Source organism: Spinacia oleracea, chromosome 4 (assembly GCF_020520425.1).
Source record: "Spinacia oleracea cultivar Varoflay chromosome 4, BTI_SOV_V1, whole genome shotgun sequence".
Classification (NCBI taxonomy): Eukaryota; Viridiplantae; Streptophyta; class Magnoliopsida; order Caryophyllales; family Amaranthaceae; genus Spinacia; species Spinacia oleracea.
This window is the reverse complement of record NC_079490.1, coordinates 138582750-138602018: the sequence shown is the minus strand read 5'-3', so window position 1 is coordinate 138602018 and position 19269 is coordinate 138582750. Positions and strand designations below refer to the sequence as shown.

At 40.9% G+C, this 19269-nt stretch overlaps 1 protein-coding gene across 1 annotated transcript; it reads left to right on the top strand.

Annotated features, from left to right (window-relative positions):
- The first annotated feature begins 12810 nt into the window (after positions 1-12810).
- On the top strand, positions 12811-13212 carry LOC130471949 (uncharacterized). Its single transcript, XM_056842310.1, has one exon. The coding sequence runs from the start codon at positions 12811-12813 to the stop codon at positions 13210-13212; it is 402 nt and encodes a 133-aa protein (XP_056698288.1).
- Positions 13213-19269: the final 6057 nt, after the last annotated feature.

The window sequence follows — 19269 nt, the reverse complement described above, 5'->3', positions numbered from 1 at the left end:
CTAATCAATCGCCCATAAGGCTTAGATTAAAACTCCAATCATAGTTTGTAATTAATACCATTAAAACTAATAAAAATTGAAGCTTTAATATATACTTCAAATCTGAAAATTATAATATTTCAATTCAAAACATTCTTCAATAATTCAAACATACAAATCCTCAAAATTCGGTGTTCATAACCGATCCCAGCATTTTAATTAGTCAAAACCAATAATAATAATATAATTTAAATACGAAATTGAAATAGAATAGGAAAAGAAGAAGAGAATTATACCAATCCGGCCTATAGCACGGAACAACCACGAATTAATTGTGATTGGGCGAAAGAATTGAATGCACGGGCAAGAACACACACACACACACACTTCGTGTGTGCGCGCGCGCGGACGAAGGAACAAGAGCAAAGCAGCAGTGCGGCACGAGAGGGATGAGGGGCGCGGCTGGGGCGCGAGCCGTGCCCAAGAGGGGCGAGGGCTGGGCATGTGGCTGGGCGAGAGCAGCGCACACAGCAACAACAATAGCATAGCAGCAGCAGGGCACGACGAGTGCACAGGCTGCGAGAGGGAGCAAGAGTGTGTGAGGCGAGTGGCTGCGTGCACGAAGGCACGAGGGCAGCAAGCAACAAGGAGAGGGGTGAGGGTTGCGTGCAGGAAAGTACGAGGCACAAGCAGCAAGGGGCTGTGTGTGCACGAGCAAAAGAGAGAGGAGAGAAAAGTGAAAATTGAAATACTGTAGCAGGATTTTAGAACGCTCATAACGTCTAATATATAACTCGGAATCGATTGATTCTTGAAGGAAAGTTCAAAATCCTTTCGAGATCTACAACTTTGAAGAAGAAACATTTTTCTGAAAACGAACGGAAAAAGGAGAAAAACGGCCAAACATAAGTTCGACGAAAGAAAGAAGAATTTAGGGTTAGGGTTTTTACTTTTAGGTTTAATGAATAATAGGGAGCGATTTTGAGGGTGAGCACCTATATTTATAGGCTTAGGAAACTCAAAGACGGGCTAGGCTTTAGGATTCCCTTTCGGGCTTCATTAAACATAGGATGGGCTTGTTTAATTTGTTTGGACTTGAACTTGGAATTGAATTGGGCTAGATTCATTTAAAAATCGTTTAACTTTTGAAACCCAATTAAATTCCCAACATGAAATATTAAATTCGTTTAATATTATAATTAAATAAAATACATTTAAATGCGTTTTAAATTCTAAAAATCATAAAAATACTTTATAAATATAATAAAATATATTTATAAAATACAGAAAAATACGAGGTATTACAGTCTACCCTCCTTAAAAGAAGTTTCGTCCCGAAACTTGGGCACGAAAATCATAATTTGGAATCAAAACTTGAGACTTTATTGCGTTTTCTTTGCAAAAATTTTAGTTGCTGTACTCTTTAAGTAATTCAACATGGCAATATGAAGTGTAATTTCCATAGAAGGCACTAAATTAAGCACAAAATAAGGGAAAATAAGGTAAAAGCGCGAAATTCTACCGCACTCTACCCCCCTTAAAAGAAACGAGTTACGGCCCCGTAACTCAACTACCCTTGGGAAATAGCTAGGGATACTTCTTTCTCGTATCGTCCTCAGCTTCCCGGGACCATAAAACTTCATTAGACCACAAAACTTTCACAATATTAACACCCTTAGTTCGTGTACTACGACTTGATAATCCAGGACTTTGACTGGTCTTTCCTTGAAAGATAAAATTTGGTCTAATTCTATGGTTTTCGGTTGCAACATATGCGGCTTATCCGGAACATACTTTCTCAATTGAGATATATGAACACATTATGCACTCTATGCAGGTCCATTGGTAAGGCTAGTTTATAAGCTACCTTTCCTATCCGTTCTAGGATTTCATATGGGCCTATATACTTGGGCTAAGCTTTTCTTTCTTGCCAAATCTTATCACATCTTTCATTGGTGAAACTTTGAGTAACAATTTGTCACCCACTAGAAACTTTTGTCAAGTATGCATAGCTCTTTTGGCGATCTTGCGCTTCTTGAATCTTTGATTGAATAGTTCTCATTTGGTTCATTGTGTCCTCTATCATTTGAGGTCCTAACACAACTGTCTTACTGACGTCGCTCCAACATAGTGGATTTCTACATTTCCTTCCATACAAGGGTCAAATAGTGTCATTCCTATACTGGCATGATAGCTATTGTTATAGGAAAATCAATCAAATCTAAACTATCTTCCCGACTTCCTTGAAAATCAATTTCACATGCACGAAGCATATCCTCAAGTGTCTAAATAGTCCTCTCAGTTTGTCCATATGTGGATGGATAGAACGTTATACTCATTTTCAATATCGTGCCAAAGTTCTTCTGTACACTTTCCCAGAAGATTGAAAGAAACCTTAAATCCCTATTTGGCACGATATCCTTAGGAACTCCATGTAGTCTCACAACATACTTAATGCAAGCCTTAGCAAGTTGCTCCATATTTCTAGCTTCTTCACTGGTATAAACACTGCTGGCTTGGTCAGTCTATCTACCACAATCCAATTGGTGTCATTTCCTAACTTTGACTTGGGCAAACAAGTGACAAAGTCCATTGTAATATAGCCTCATTTCCAACTTGGAAATTCTAATGGTTGAACCTTTCATTGAGGTCTCTATGCTCTACCTTCTAACAAGTCTAACATCTAGTTACAACTCAGCTACTTCATTCCTCGTTCTTGGCCATTAATAGACATTTTTCAGATCCTTATACAACTTGTCACCGCCTAGGTGAACAAAATATGGTGTATTATGACATTCTCTCATGAGATTTTCCTTCAACTCTTCGCACATTTGAGGCACACACCACCTTCCTTTGTGCCTAAAACTTCCATCAACATGGATCTTAAAATTTATTTTCTTCCCTTGCGAAATCTTTTCCTTGATTAGCTCCAAGTTAACCTCCCCAATTTGATTCTCCTTGATCTCATCCATGCAAACAACATGGCTGCTAGCTCTATGTCATGGGTAGGGTACTTAGGTTTATACGGTTTTAATTTCCTTGATGCATACACAATAACCTTCCCGTTCTGCATCAATACACACCCTAAACCATTCATTGATGCATCACTATACTTATTATAGGTATCATTTCCATCTGGTAGAGTTAACACTGGCGCGGTTGTCAAACTCATCTTTAGAGCTTGGAATGCTTCCTCACACTAGTCATTCCACTCAGACTTTGCTTCCTTCTTCATCAAGGTAGTCATTGGTTTGGCTATCCTAAACAAGTCTTGCACAAAGAGTCTATAATATCCAGCTAACTAAGAAAACTTCAAATTTCAGTGACACTCTTTGGTGTAGGCCATTCCCTAACAACTTTAATCTTGCAAGGTTCACTACAACTTATTCTTTAGACACTAGATACCCCAAAATGTGACATTCTCCATCCAGAATTCACAACATTGATAATTTGGCATAGAAATGGGTTATCCCTAAGTGTGCTTAACATAGACCCAAAATGTTCAACATGCTCTTTATTGCTCTTCGAATACACCAAGATATCATCTATAAAAAGACTAAAAACTTATCCATAAATGCATGAAACACACGATTCTTCAAGTCCATGAATATTGTAGGTGCACTGGCCAACCCAAATGGCATAGCAGTGAACTCGAAATGACTATATCTTGTCCTAAATGCAGTCTTTGGTATATCATTATCCGCAATTCTCAATTGGTGATAACCTGATCACAATTCGAACTTCAAGAAAATTCCTTCTTCTTTAAATTGGTCAAAATAGGTGTCTTTCCTAGGCAAAAGGGTACTTTGCTCTTAATTATGACCTCATTGGTTTCCTTGTAGTCTATACAATGTCTCATACTCTTATCCTTCTCTTTCACAAACACAATTGGTGCTCCCCGTTGTGATGCACTTGGTCTAATATAACTTTTCTCCAACAAATCTTTCAATTTACCCTTCAACTCACTCACTTCTTTTGGAGTTATTCTATATGAAGCTTTCTAAATAGGTGCATTTTCAAGTTCTAAGTTTATAGTAAAGTCAATATATAGGTCGATTGGGAGGCATTTCCGCGGTCTCTTCCGGAAACACATCCAGAAACTCATTCACAACTTCAATGTCCTCAAGTATATTCTTAACTTTAATATTAAGGTCTCTCACATTGCATAAGAATAGTGGGTTCCCTTTACTGACTAGCTTCACGAGTTCAACTTCCGTGATAATTCATATGTTTCTAGGCTTACCCAAAACGACGATAGGTACTACTGTACTTAAGCTAGATCTCAAATCAACCTTCTTCTTTTCGCAGTCACTTTTGTCTTTGAATATGGCCAACCATCACTAAAATCACCTCCAATTCTCCTAATTTAATCTCAATCAGGTTAGACAGGAAAATGGTTTTGGCTATGGTCAAGGCACATTATTATGAATCTTGGTACTTACTACACTACCAGTTGGTATAATTATGGGTACCTCAATAACTCTGGTTCCTAACATCCTATCTCTTTTTGCCAGTTTCACTTTCAATCTTGTTCTTCCTCACCTGTAGTCCATACAGATGAGCGGCCTTTCTATATATATATAGGGTATCTAGAGAAGTAAGGATCTCTCCAGATAGTAACAACTACGAGTCCATTTGACAATTCATTTTCAAACCTTTGAGCCCTAAGCTCTTCCGTTGTCACCACTTCAGGTGCAAACCTAGACAGCTCTATAAACTTAAAATAGTATTCCGTCACAGACAGACCCTCCATTTTAAGTTCAATGAACTCCTGCGCCTTTTGCTTCTTCAGATAAGGTGGGTAAAACTTGTTCCTTAGTGCAGTTTTGAATTCTTCCCACCCAAAGTTAGGTGTAGCTCTCAAAGCGTTCTCACACCTTTGCCACCACAAATCAGTTTCTCCCATAAGATAATACACAACATTATTAACCCTAAGATTCCCTGGACAGTTTACAAGAACCATCAATTTATCAAACTTTCTAAGCCAGTTCTCCAGTACATTTGGGTCAGACTCCCCTTGGTACAGTGGAAGATTATTCTGGACTACCATCTTGAACATTCGCCGTTCCCCTAGCAGGGTCATTAATTGAATTTTGCCTAGTCTCTTGCTAGGTTCTGAAGTATTGCGGCTAGTTGCCTAACAACATTGGCTATTCCTTGCCCATGCAAGACTCACTTTAATGACTGGGTTTGACATGGACAACGCTAAGGTTACAGACCAACAAACCAATCAAATTACTTTGCAACAATGCATAAAATTTCGAACATGATGGGGAAAGTGGAGCCTCTTACTAGCCACCCCCCTGACTTGTTCGAACCACATAGCTAAGTGGAAACTAACCATGATGCACTTAGTTAATAATCAATTCGAGAAATAAAACACATAATCCCTTTGCGATACCCACAAAACTTTTAATCGAGATTTGAACTCAAGAGATAACAAAAGGAATTCGATGCTTTTATTAATACTTCAATGAAAAGGCCTTACATCCATCAATAACATTGCTTTTATTTCTCCAAACCATAATTAAGCTAATAACCATAAATAGTAGCTTTGCTACTTTATTAATCAACAAAATAAATAACTAAGGATTACAGTTCTTTAAAGACTAATGTCATCACGACGATCATCTCTTTCTTTGTATTTCTCTGGAGTAAATTCTTGATCATTAGGATCCTCCATGTTGTCTTCGCGATCAGAATATTTATCTATAACCTCATCATCCTGTTGTGACACTCTATTAACCTCATTATTAGCTTTCGGTTCTATTTCAAAGCCACTAGACAACTCAATAGTAGTTTCATGAACCACTGGATTCGGATTTTCAACCTCAAAAACTTCACCATCATCATTCAATTGCTCATTTTCTTCCATTTCATACTCATCATCATCGTCATCACTATCTCATACTCATCATCATCTTTGTCACCTAGACCTAATCCAATAGCAATTATACCATCTTCATAGCACCTTTCTGCTAATTCAACGATAGTAGTCATAACTTCAGTATCATACCTTCATCTACCATCTACAATACAATACTTCCTCCAACTAGGTGTATCATTCTCAAAATGCATATCACTGAACTTATGCTTAAGCTCTATGTAAGGTGTACTATGCGGTAAACAATATACAATCATCTCAGGCATAACATCAATTTTCCTCAAATGTGGCAATCCTTAAGCGTCCCAAAATAGTTGTATGCAAGCTCAATCTTCTTCACATACACATATGGAGTCTCACTATCAAGGTTCTCTAACTGTCCTAAATTGGAAAACTTTGAAGGCAACATTCTTAAGTCCTAAATACACACACTTAAGAGTCTCACTAATCGTGTTCCCAACAAAATTCAACCCCCAAGGATACAATAAATAGTTCGTGGAGCCAGATAATTTCAATGCACAAGTATATGCCCAACAAGAAATATGATGCAAATAATCACATAAAGCAAGATAAAACATTGTCAGAACATATACATGTGTAGACACCTACTTTTGTCCCCATTCCCGAAAGGGAAGGTTCGATGATGAGAACATAAATCTCCACTTGGCAACGCATCTCCTATAAAATAACGAATCTCGATTACCCTTTTCACCCGAACCTGCTATTTATAGAAACCTGCTAAAAATAGTAACTGCCATAATAGGTAGTTGTTAAAAGTGGCAAGTCATAAAAGATAGAAACCTGTCAGAATTAGGTGTTGCACTCCAACATAAATCCTAAAAGAGATAGAATTTGCAAGAGGAATCCTATTCCTAGTATAATTCGAAAATAAGAGTTACGTATTAATTAAAATCCTAACGAACCTAGAGTTCGTAACGGGCCCAGACGCATTCCGTCATAAAGTTAATACGCACTAAAAGACTCGGATAAGTCTCAAACACTCCGGATTCTAAGAGTCCAAATCTGACAAAGAACTCGGCCCAAACATCATTTTCAACGCCCAGCCCTGGGCGCTGAAATTTCTTGGATCCCATTTTCAACGCCCAGAGCTGGGTGCCGAAATCTTTAACGCCCAGCCCTGGGTGCTGAAAATACCTGGGACGTGTTCTCTCCTAATTCTTCTTGGATTAGAGCTCTACAATTCTATCTTTCCACAAACTCTTCCCTATAAATACATCCCCAAATTCGACGTGAACACAACACACAATTCATATTCTGAGTATTGACTCCAACCCCTAAGCCTAAGCCTCACGCTGCGAAATTGATCACGCGTTCTGTCGCAATCGATCCAAAAATCGAACAGAACGTATCCTGTCCCGTAACTTGAGATTCGTTAAATAAAAGGAGAAATAGCAAAGTCAAAGTGGTTAGTTTTCTGAGAACCGTGACGCACCTCTCAAGGGTGCGTCGTAATGTGTCCCTTCGCATGATTTAATTGCTTTCCTCGCCCTTTTATAAACTGTTAAACTAATTAAATCTGATTGTTCTATCACGCCTAATAAAGATAATATTTTGGGAAATTGGATTATCATGCTAGGTCCCTTAAAATAATCTAAATCAGATAATCGCGATCGATCTAGTATTATGTGTTGCATATTGTTAAAATCAACTCAGATTAGTTTAATAGTTAACGCATGTCCCTTCAATTATTTATGCTGAGCTAGTAAGGATATCCTGCCTCTGGAGTTATCGACGAACGAGTACTCCTCTCGGTAGTTACAGTCCCCCGAACCCTCAATCTCTACCTTGCAGGTGTATGTTGAGAGATCCCCACACCAGGGATCACAAGGGAACCTATGGCCGTCGTGGTCAAACATAATTGCACTCCCTTTATGTCATGATAACCGAGTTTTGTCAGTTTTTCTCATTGTCGTTAAAAACTGAATGGCGACTCCTATATTACTAGTCAATTGGGTGTAAACTCACAGGAAATCCAATTACACTTGATTTGACAAAAAGAAACGTCACACCCACGAGGGACGAGGTCACGCATTAGCCTCGTGCTTTTTCGACCCCCTCACAGTGGCGACTCCACTGGGGATAGTGAAGGAAATACTCGTGCTTGTAGGTAATCAAAATAGCCGAAGGGTGAAACGATCCTACCCCGCGTTTATTTCCCCATCAAGTTGGGACGACCTGAAAATCAGCATATTAATGTGAACGGGCAGAACCGCATAACGAATCTTGGCTCCCTCAGGGAGTTTGGACTAAGGATACCCATCGCCAACCGGGGGGTGCATACGCTTCGAATGTTGTCCACTCGGCACTTTCGCTAGTAGTATACCCGTCCCAAACCCAACCGCTCGCCCATTAGGTCCCTCTCATTGGTGCATGCCCCCTTGGCTTACATCGTGATTGGCCTCTTGGGCGAAATTCGTCTGTTGAAGGCACTACCTCGACCGGGGCATGTGTTGGATCTGCGATAGAAGCTGTACCAAGCCAGGCGCAAATACTACCCATAGAAGCCTATCATAAACTACATGACCTATTATTATTGCCTCATGATGTAATGTTAGTTATGTGTAGCGAAATATGTGATTGTGTGTGACAAACAACGTTAGAAAACCAGTTTCCTTTTCTCCCAAGTTTCCTCTCTCGGTGCAAGTTAGCTTAACGTGAGCCGTAGCCATGGCAAGAAAAACTGGGTCGAAATCTCAAGGAAACAGGCATGGAAATGGCAATGGAAGACCACGAGGACCATCTTCGGATTCCCAAGCGCTGAAAACTCGTTCGATGGACGAAGTTTTGGGCGTAGAGGTATTGGATTTTGGAGTTGAGAATGAAGTTTTCACTCCAGAATCTGGGTTGCGACATCTCCAAGTTCGATCAGAAGTTCGGCATTCATTCAATGAATTCATGGAAGTCATCCATGGTTCAGCAAGCCAGGTGAATGCAGGTACTACTCGATCTAATCTGGACATTGGTATGGTTTCAATACCCATTTTACAACAATTTAATGATGCTGCTAAATCTGAGCATAGTGATAATCATAGTGAATCAACTGCTGATCATAATGATGCGATTCCACCCATAGTGAATTCAGTTCATATTGAAATAGATGATATACAGGATGAGATTGATTTCTGGAATTCTGCTGTTGTTTGTTATGTAGTGGGTGCAAACCCTCCTGTTCATGTGATGGAGGGATATTTTAGGAGAATATGGAGGAATTTTAAAGTAGATAAAGTGGTTATGGTGAAGAAAGGAGTATTTCTGGTTCGATTTATGACAATGGAGGCAAGGGATACAGTGTTAACTGGTCATTACTTCTTTGATAAGAAACCCCTAATTGTTAGACCTTGGTCTGTGGATATGGACATGGCAAAGGAAGAAGTACAGGTTATCCCTATTTGGATTCAATTGAGATTGAATTTCAAATATTGGGGTGAAAAAACTCTGTTTAAAATAGTGGGGCAAATTGGCAAACCAGTTAAGAGAGATTCAGCCACTATTAATAGGGATAAGCTACATTTTGCTAGAGTTATGGTGGAAGTGCCAATGAATCAGAAATTACCTGAGTCTGTTTCTTTTGTGAATGAGCATGGCATGATAACTCAGGTGGAATTGAGATATGAATGGAGGCCAACACTCTGTGAGAAATGTCAGTTGATAGGGCATACTGAATCAGAATGTAGACAGAACAAAGCTAAGAAAGTGTGGGTGCAGAAACAGGTACAACCTGTGCATCAAGTAAGATCTCAAGTGGTGGAAGTGGATCAAGAGGGGTTTCAGAGGGCACTTAGACCAATAAGGGTGAGAGTTTCTTCTGTGGAACCCACTCAAACTGCAAATCCTTTCCATTTACTTAATGATGAGCAGTAAGAGCAAGCCTCTCCACAGCTGCAAGACAGTTCTGGTGATCACAGATGTGTCAGTGAACAAGTGGGGAGTTTAATTGGAAGAGGGAACTCTTCTTCTCCTCCTCATGGATAGGATATTAAGTTGGAATGTTAGGGGGCTCAATTCAACCCAGAAGCAGAGTGAAGTGTGTAGATTCATTCAGCAACATGGAATTGGATTGGTTGGTCTCCTAGAGCACAAGGTAAAGTTGCCAAATCTGGGCAAACTTTATCAGAAGATTTTCTCTAGTTGGTGTTTCACTAGCAACTCAAGCTTCCATACTGGAGGTAGAATAATTGTGGCTTGGAATCCTGGTAGTTTCACTGTCAGTATTTTGTCTGTTACAGCTCAACATATTCACTGTCATGTCACTCCTATGAGTGGTATGCCAGTTTTCTTTTGCACATTTGTGTATGCTTTCAATGATAGTAAGCAGAGAGAGAGTTTATGGAGTGATTTGAGAATCCTGAATACTCAGGAAGCTTGGATTCTTTGTGGAGATTTTAACTGTGTGATGAACACAAAGGAGAGATTTGGTTCTGCTGTTAGACAATCTGAAATTGTTGACATTAATGCTTGTATGCACTGCTGTGGCATGGAAGATATCAAAAGTAGTGGTCATTTCTTTACTTGGAACAATAAGAAGGAAGGAGCTAATAGGGTCTTTTCTAAATTGGATAGGGTTCTTGCTAACCCTAAATGGTTTGATTCTTATTCTGCTGCTGAGGTGTGCTTCCTGAGTGAAGGTTCCTTTGATCACTCACCTGGGTTGCTCACTGTTTATCCTAAGAATAATGGAGGGAAGAAACCTTTTAAGTACTTCACTATGTGGAAAAGTGCTCCAAAGTTTAGTGAGATTGTTAAAACTCAATGGGATAGACCCATCTCTGGAAGTAAAATGTTTGTAGTGGTGTCTAAGTTGAAGAGAGTGAAGTTGGCTTTGAAAGAGCTTAATAAGACTGGTTTTTCTGATGTGCATGCTTTAGACTTGAAGGCTTATCATGACTTATTAGCTGCTCAAGAAGCTATGCATCTCCATCCTGCTGATCATTCACTTGCTAATGAAGAGCTAGATGCTATTAAGACATACAAAGATAAACATCAGGTTTATTTGGATTTTCTAAGGCAAAAAGCTAAAGTTGAGTGGATTAAGAATGGGGATGAGAATACTGCATTGTTTCACCAAAGTATAAAAAGAAGGAATTTGCAGAATCAAGTGTACAATATTCATGATAAGAATGGAGTTTGGAGAGATAATCCTGCTGAGGTTACTAATGCTTTCTTGGAGTATTATGAATGTTTATTGGGAGGAAATGGTACTCAGAGAGCTGAGGTTCTTTCTCATATAGTTCAAACAGGTCCACTGGTTACAGATGCTCACAGAACTATTCTAAATGCTCCTTATACTAGAGAAGAGGTGAAGAATGCTTTATGGTCTATACCAGGTGTTAAAGCACCAGGGCCAGATGGCTTTGGATCATTCTTTTACAGAGATGCTTGGCACATAGTGGGGGATGATGTGATTGCTGCTGTTTTAGATGTGCTGCAGAGTGGTAAATTGTTGAAGGAGCTGAATCATACTATTATTACTCTTATTCCCAAAACTAAATGCCCAAAAAATGTGAGTGAATACAGACCTATATCTTGTTGTAATACTTTATATAAATGTGTTACCAAGGTATTATGTGGGAGAATGAGACAGATTTTGCCTGATCTTATCCAGGAGAATCAGGGTGGTTTTGTACATGGGAGGTACATTGTCCACAATGGTGATTCAGGATTTGGTTAAGCAGTATGGTAGGAAATCAGTGAAGCCTAGCTGTTTGATGAAAATAGATTTACAGAAGGCATATGATACAGTGGAGCGGGGGTTTATGAAATCTTTGCTTGAGCAGTTGGGGTTCCCCAATTCTTTTGTGCAGATTGTTATGGAGTGTGTCAATACTCCCATGTTTTCATTGATGGTGAATGGCTCAATGCAAGGTTTTTTCAAATCCAAAAGAGGATTGAGACAAGGTGATCCCATGTCACCCTTGTTATTTGTCATCTGCATGGAATATTTATCAAGAATTCTTCAGAAAATGAGTACTCTCCCTCAGTTTCAGTTTCACCCAAGGTGCAGAGATATAAAGCTCACTCACTTGTGTTTTGCTGATGATCTGATCCTGTGTAGCAAAGGTGACTTTCCTTCCATTTATCTTCTGTTGCAAGCTTTCAAATTATTCTCCACAACCTCTGGTTTGTCTGCTAACATTCAAAAATCCTCTGTTTACTGTCATGGTATGACTGAATCTGATGTAGCTAGAGTGATTGCTGCTTCTGGTTTCACTAGAAGTACTTTACCTTTTAGGTATTTGGGAGTTCCAATTTGTTCAAAGAAAATTACAGCAGCTCAATGTGAGATGTTGGTGGATAAAATGACTGCTAGAATCAAAGTGTGGAGTTCTAGGAATCTCTCTTATACAGCTAGGATGCAGTTGATCAATGCTGTTTTGCTTAGTATCCATATGTACTGGTCCCAGATTTATATTCTGCCCAAGAGTGTTCTAAAAGAGATTACCAAAATTTGTAGATCCTTCTTATGGAGTGGACAGGCCTATAGCTCTAAGCCAAGTTACATAGCTTGGGAGCAGACTTGCTATGATAAGAATCAAGGTGGTCTTGGTTTTAGGAATGTGGAGGTGTGGAATGTGGCTAACCTGGGGAAGTATGTTTGGGCTGTAGCCAATAAACAAGATAATATCTGGATAAAATGGATCAACTCAGTTTATGTTAAGGATGGGGATTGGTGGGATTTTGTCCCCACTAGTTCTTCTAGTTGGTACTGGAAGAAAATCTGTGATACTAAGGAACAGATTAAGCAAGTGTTTACTGCTACTGAGTTCTGCAATATGCCTAAATATTCTGTGAAAATGGTGTATAATAAGCTCATTGATTCCAAGCCTATGGTTCACTAGGATAAGATGGTCTGGAATAGGCTTACTGTGCCAAAACATAGATTCATTTCTTGGTTGGCAATTCAGCACAGACTGCAAACAACAGCAAAAATGGCAAGAATTGGAGTCAGCTCAACTTCAGATTGTCTCCTCTGTGGTCAAGCTCCTGAAGACCATGAACACTTGTTTTTCAAGTGTCCTTACAGTAGCAGACGTGTCACTGATTTGAAGAGTTGGTTGGGGATCCAAAGCTCCCTTAATACCTTACAGAGAGGGGTTAGACAACTGTCTAACTGCAACAGTTCCAAATTTAGGAAAAGTGTTATGTATGCTAGCATGGTTGCTTTGATCTATCTGATTTGGAGGAGTAGAAATAGTAGTTTCTGGGATAAAGCTTTCCCTACTGTATTGGATGTAATGACTCTCTTAAAGCAGATTGTTAAGAGTAGAGTGATGGCTTTAATGCCAAAGAATGTAAGTAGGAAGGATAGTTTGTGGTTTCAGAATCTATGAAACTTAGTTGTTTTGTGCTTGCTCTTGTGAGGAATGGTCCAACCTAGTTGGTTTGTTCCCCTTGAGTTAGCCTAGGTTGTATTCTGTTTTGTGGAAATTAATATTATCCTTACTTTCTTAGCAAAAAAAAAAAAAAAACGTTAGAAAACCAACGACCTTAAAAATTGCCCAAACATTCATAAACCAATTGGCCAAAGAGTTATACCAAAATACGTGTTCTGCAAACCCGAACGATCGCCACAAAAATAAGCGACGCTCGGGATGGCCTGTAACGAATCCCACAAACGCTGCACAACGCGTAAAGGACGTTATTAGGCAAGCACGCAAAATCGAAGTCGCATAAACAAAAAGTAGACACAAACAGAAAATGAGAACCAGCCAGGGACGCATTTTCAACGCCCCTGGCTGGGCGCCAAAATTTCTCACGCCCTACGCTGGGCGCTGAAGTTGCTGCCTAGCCTCTTGGTCAGGCACAGCAGCCTCGGTGCCCACGCATGAAGAAAATACGTAGCAAAAAAAAACTTTTCGTGAAAAAAATTGCTACGAGGGCGTATGAAAAAGCACTCGATTCTAAAAGCGACTTATAAAAAATAAAATAACTCTTTGTGTCGTTGTTAGGCCTCCTATGACGACAATGCTCGGCATCAAAACCGAACATGCTAATAACTATGAATGTCACACGGGCAAGTGTTTCGAAAATCCAAAGAATGACCAAAAGAATAAAAAAACCAAAAAGTGTACCAACAAAAGAAAGAGCGAAAAAAACAATAGAGGGAGTCAAAAGTCTAGACTAAGTAATGCTTGAAACTTTGGGGCCTAAACTTTAGCTTATCTCATGCATAGGACTGGTCCTGCCACTTGGTGCCGATCTGGAAATCAAAGGTTAGTGCGTCTCGAACATACATCACCAACACTAGGTTTAGTGACTCCAAGCTCCGTCCGTCATCCCTCATTTCAAGGATCTCCGTTTCCCCAACCTCGATTCGCACCCTCAAACATGTCCATCGAAGAATTGCGAGACTAGATGGTCCAAATGACCCAACTTATGAGCCAACTGAAAATGGAAAACGAAGCCTTAGCGGCTGCGCAAGCCAAAAATGACCTCGATAACGAGAAGAGGATTGAAAAAATGGTCCTACAGCAAACCATGGGGAGCAAGTACTTCTTCCTCGATCCTGAACCTTTTCCTGCAAACTACCAGAAAATTTTAGTTCATCTGACTTACCAAAGTTTAAAGCCACGGACAATCCCCGTGATCATCTATTGAGCTTTGTGAATGCCATGAACTTGAAAGGCGTGGACAAATCCATGTATTTACCTGCCTTTCCTTTGTCCTTGGAACCTGTGCCGCTCAAATGGTACTACCACCAGGACCCTAAGCTCTTCCCCACTTGGGAAGACTTTGTCAATGTCTTCATCAAGCAATACTCGTCGAACATGGATTTTCAAGTCACCATGCGCGAGCTGGAAGTTCTCTTCCAAAAGAAAAATGAAGGTTTCACAACCTACTTTGCTAGGTGGAGGGACCAGGCGGCCCAACTAATCAATAGGCCTCTCGAAACAGAATTGGTCCAAAAATTCATTGACAACCTGGACCCGGCTTACAGACAACACCTTAGGTACCTGGGACTTGACACTTTCAAAAGAGTTTATGATGTGGGAATAAAGATCGAGGATGACCTCGCAAAAACAATACAAAGTAAGCCCGCATACAAAAGCAACGCCTACAACAGGGGCAACACATCCCAAGCCCAAGAAGTCCATGCCGTAGAAGAGACTCCCGCCCGAAGAAGCCATGGAAGATGGGTCCGAGATCGAAAGTTTGCCACACTCGGGTCAACTTTGGTACAAGCCCTTGAAAGACTAACCAATCAAGGAAAGTTGAGGCCTATAGGCCCCACCCATGGCCCTCCTGTAAAGAGCAAATATTGGGTCGAAGGTACTTACTGCAAATTCCATCAAGGAAATGGGCATGACACTGAAAACTGCTGGAATCTAAAAAACACGATCCAGGACATGATAGAGGATGAAGTGATACCTCTCCCTAACGTTGGCAAACCCAACAACAACAAGAGCCCACTCGGCTCTTGTCACATCTCTCTCGACCAACCAAAAAATGAGAACTTCGACCCTATGGTGTACATTACACCCCAAGGAGCACCACTCGCTGTGGTCCCTATGGATCGAATTGAGAGAGAAGTGTGCAGTGTGTGGGATGATGATGCTGAAGATATCTACCTATCTCAAGTATCGGGCCAGGACCTCTTTACTGAAACTTGGCCCGGGTATGCTCTCATTGACACCACCCCTCAGGAACCCGAAGTCGACAATCTCACCCGATCCGGAAGGATATACCAACCGGATATTCGCCCACCTCCCATGGACGATATCCCAGTCAGACAAACTCCTGAGACTGGACGGCACACCACCGTCGCAGAATTCATTGAAAATCCTCTCTTGAAGCAACTAAAAAGAACTAAGGCCGAGATTACCATCTGGGATCTCATGTGTACTTCGAAGGAGCATCGCGAAAAACTTATTCGCTCACTTGACCTCATCTCAGTGCCTACGGATATCATGCCTGACTCATTGGTTAACCACGTCACGAGAGATGCTGGAGAAAAGGCCATAGTTTTTACTGACAAAGACCTGCCCAAAGAGGGGGGTGCCCACAATAAAGCCCTCTATCTAGTGGTTGGATGCAAGGGACAAAACATCCCCCTAGCGCTCGTAGATAATGGTTCGGCAGTTAACGTTTGCCCATTGCGAACCGCCCATTTCTTGGGGCTAGGAAACGATGACTTCCAAACCTCCACGCAAGGGGTACGAGCTTATGATAACTCTCGAAGGCCTGTATTGGGAAAAATCAACCTTACAATACAAACCGGGCCTGTGGCATGCACCACAGAGTTTCAAATAATCGACATCAAGCCCACTTTCAACCTCCTCTTGGGGCGACCTTGGCTCCATGACTTAGGAGGTGTGGCTTCTACCCTGCACCAAATGGTTAAACTTAACCATAACGGAGTGATTCTGGAAATCCGCGCCCCTCCTCTCGACATCAGTTATACTATGGTTGGAACGGTCGAAACTGCAGACGACCTTTATGGGTTTCAAATGGATGAAGCAATCCAGTTCATCGAAGACTATGATCCAGCATTCCTAGACCCGCACGCATCCCGAGTCATCCCTAGAATGCTGTTAGCACAAGGTTATTTTCCAGGAACCCCATTGGGCATAAGGAAGAAGGAATGCACGTTCCATCCTTTACCCAACAAATCTACTCCCTTTGGCCTAGGCTATGAACCAACGGAGGAAGATATTGCTGACCGCTTGTCTGGGCTACGCCTTAACAAGGCCAAACAAACCACCCTCCTTCCCCCGTATCAAAGAACCCTTAACGGAATGTTCGTTCGGGAAGGAGAAGAACACACATGCTGTGATTTCCCTGAACCCTTCGTTCAGGATGGCTTGCTAAAACCCGGATTTGAAATTCTCCATGACTGCCACACCTTGGATGAGGCACCCCACCTCACCAAGACCAAAACAACTGAAATATTGGACAACCAGGCTCTATGGACATTGTTCAACGAATCGAGGCCTATGGAGGACGAGACTGTGATGACTACCCTAGCTTTACAAGATGAAGGTTTCGATCCAACCCGGTTAATCTCTCCTGTGTCAACACTAGAAGAGGCCAAGAACGGATGGGTGAAGACATGTCAGTGGGTCAACACAAAAGGAATAGAATTCAAGATGAGTACCGGCGAAGGACCAAAGTTTTACGAGACTAAACCCCAGGCTTGAGCCATATAGAGCACCTTAGTAAAAAGCGCCTAGTAGTTCTTTAGATTGATAGAAAAAAATAAAGGCTTTAGATGGTCCTAAGACCCCTTAGAATATAGGTTAATTTTATTTCAGTGTGTTTTCCTTACTTTCCAAATTAATAAAGGTGTAAGATTTCTCCTAAAAAACTTTTATTCTAACACTAAATGAGCACCAAACGTACTTGCAAATACAAAAACAAAGGGGCGGCCCACTCTAGGCCCAAATAACAAGGCGCACTCGGTCTTGAAATCGTGACATCGAAACTCATTAAAAAAAATCCCAAAGAAAGCCATACTATCATATTGCCACAACATAAGGGTCTAACCCATGCAACCCAAAGAAATCAAAAAAGGAAATCAAATTCAAAATGTTGCTCAAAAAAAAAATACATCCATAAAATAGAACACCGTCATTCCCAGCCCACGCCTCAGACCACTCAAAAGCCTATACAAAGATCTTCACATCTTCCACACACTAACCCCATTCTCAAAACCGTTTCGAGTCACGAATAGAAAAAATTAATCCGGACAAAAATGCGTCTCACGCTAACAGTCAAAAAAGCCTCCGAAACAGCCTCAAAATTGATTTTAATACGAGTAAAAAGCAAAGCACAAAACAAAGAGAAAAGAAATAAATGCAAGAACATGTGAAGCAAAGCGTCAAAAACGACCGCCCATAAATCATTTTTCAGCGCCCAGGGCTGGGCGCCGAAATCTTTGACGCCCCATCCTGGGCGTTGAAACTCTCTGCCTGCCTAAACTTTTCATAAGTGCTCGTCATTTTATCCGCACATAACGGAAAAATAACGAACACTTGGGGGGTACAACACATATTCAAACATGCGTACCGAAAAAATAGCCGTACAAAAAAACACATGGAATTCAATTTTTATGTACAGATACGCGGCTTACGGCAAAAAAAAAAACAGCAGACTAAAATAATGATAGTACTTCACTCATTTTACCAATTAAATAATATGTTTCCACCTCAGGGCATATCTATTAAAATTCGGCATCCTAGAATTTATTCTAGCCAGAACTACGCGCGACCTGATTCTAAGTTAAAAAATATTTAACAAAGATACGTAGGCAATCCTATTTATGGATTCGGTCCAATCAAGTAAAAAAACATATATACATTGTGCAAAAGTGTTAGACATATATAAAAAAAAAAAAAAAAAAAGGGAGAAGCAAAAAAGAAAGTAAAAATAAAATACGCCTTTATTAAAAAATGATAAGAAGGAAAACAAAAGTGCTAAGAAGGACAAAACAAACACAACTGAAATAAATAAAGGGCACCTACACCCTAACAAAAACTACACTACTCTAGTTCTTCCGGATCATCAAATAAAGTCTTGTAGAGGGCAATGTTCGCAGGGTCCACCCCCACAGTTTTCTGCGCTGCCCCTATATCAATCTCCATAAGAACCGGCTCCTGGACACTAACTTCCAAAGACGCCAAGGCTTCAGAAACATTCTCAGTTTGAACAGCTATAGCCCGCTCAGCCTCAAGGGCACAGACAATGGTGGGGGAAGGATTATCGACATCAACTGGATTAGTCACTGTTTCTACTAGCGGCTGAGCCTTCCTAACCCATACATTGTTCCGGCGACGATCTCCGCGAGAGCTTGCATTTCTTTTAGCAACGGCAGGCCCCTTCATGTTAGGCATCTTCTTAGGCCTAGAACTGGAATGGGGAGGAACTTCCTTTCGCTTTCGATCAGGACGAGCTTTCACAGTCTTAATACCATGGGTGCGAGGATTGGCAGAATCACGGCCCTCATATCTAACCCGAATACGAGGTATTAAAAGCTCATCCGGCTCCCCATTTCGAGCCTCGGTCCTCACAACTTTATCATCGGAACTCATCCACAACTTGTAGTTTTCAGAAAGACCTACAAGGCCATTTGTAGCCACGGCCCAACGCGGGAGACCATCATAATACTTAGCCCATGCTTGAACCCGTGCTTGTGAAAAGGCCGCTACTTTAGGTGGCACCATATCAGAAAAGGGGATAGTCTGCCTTAAGCCGTATTGACGCATGACTCGGTAAGGAAAGATATAAATGGGCCGAGATAGCCCTAACAAAGAAACATAAACCGACACATCAGAACCCCCCGTCATAGTAGTCAAACCCCACCACGGTACCACCCACTTAATAGAACAGATACCATGAGTAAAAAAGGAAGCCCACTCGGCCTCGTCCTGGCCTAGGTGCAAATACTTTCG

Excerpts from the sequence above, each read along its gene's own strand:
- LOC130471949 (XM_056842310.1), top strand. The coding sequence starts at position 12,811 with ATGGCAAGAATTGGAGTCAGCTCAACTTCAGATTGTCTCCTCTGTGGT.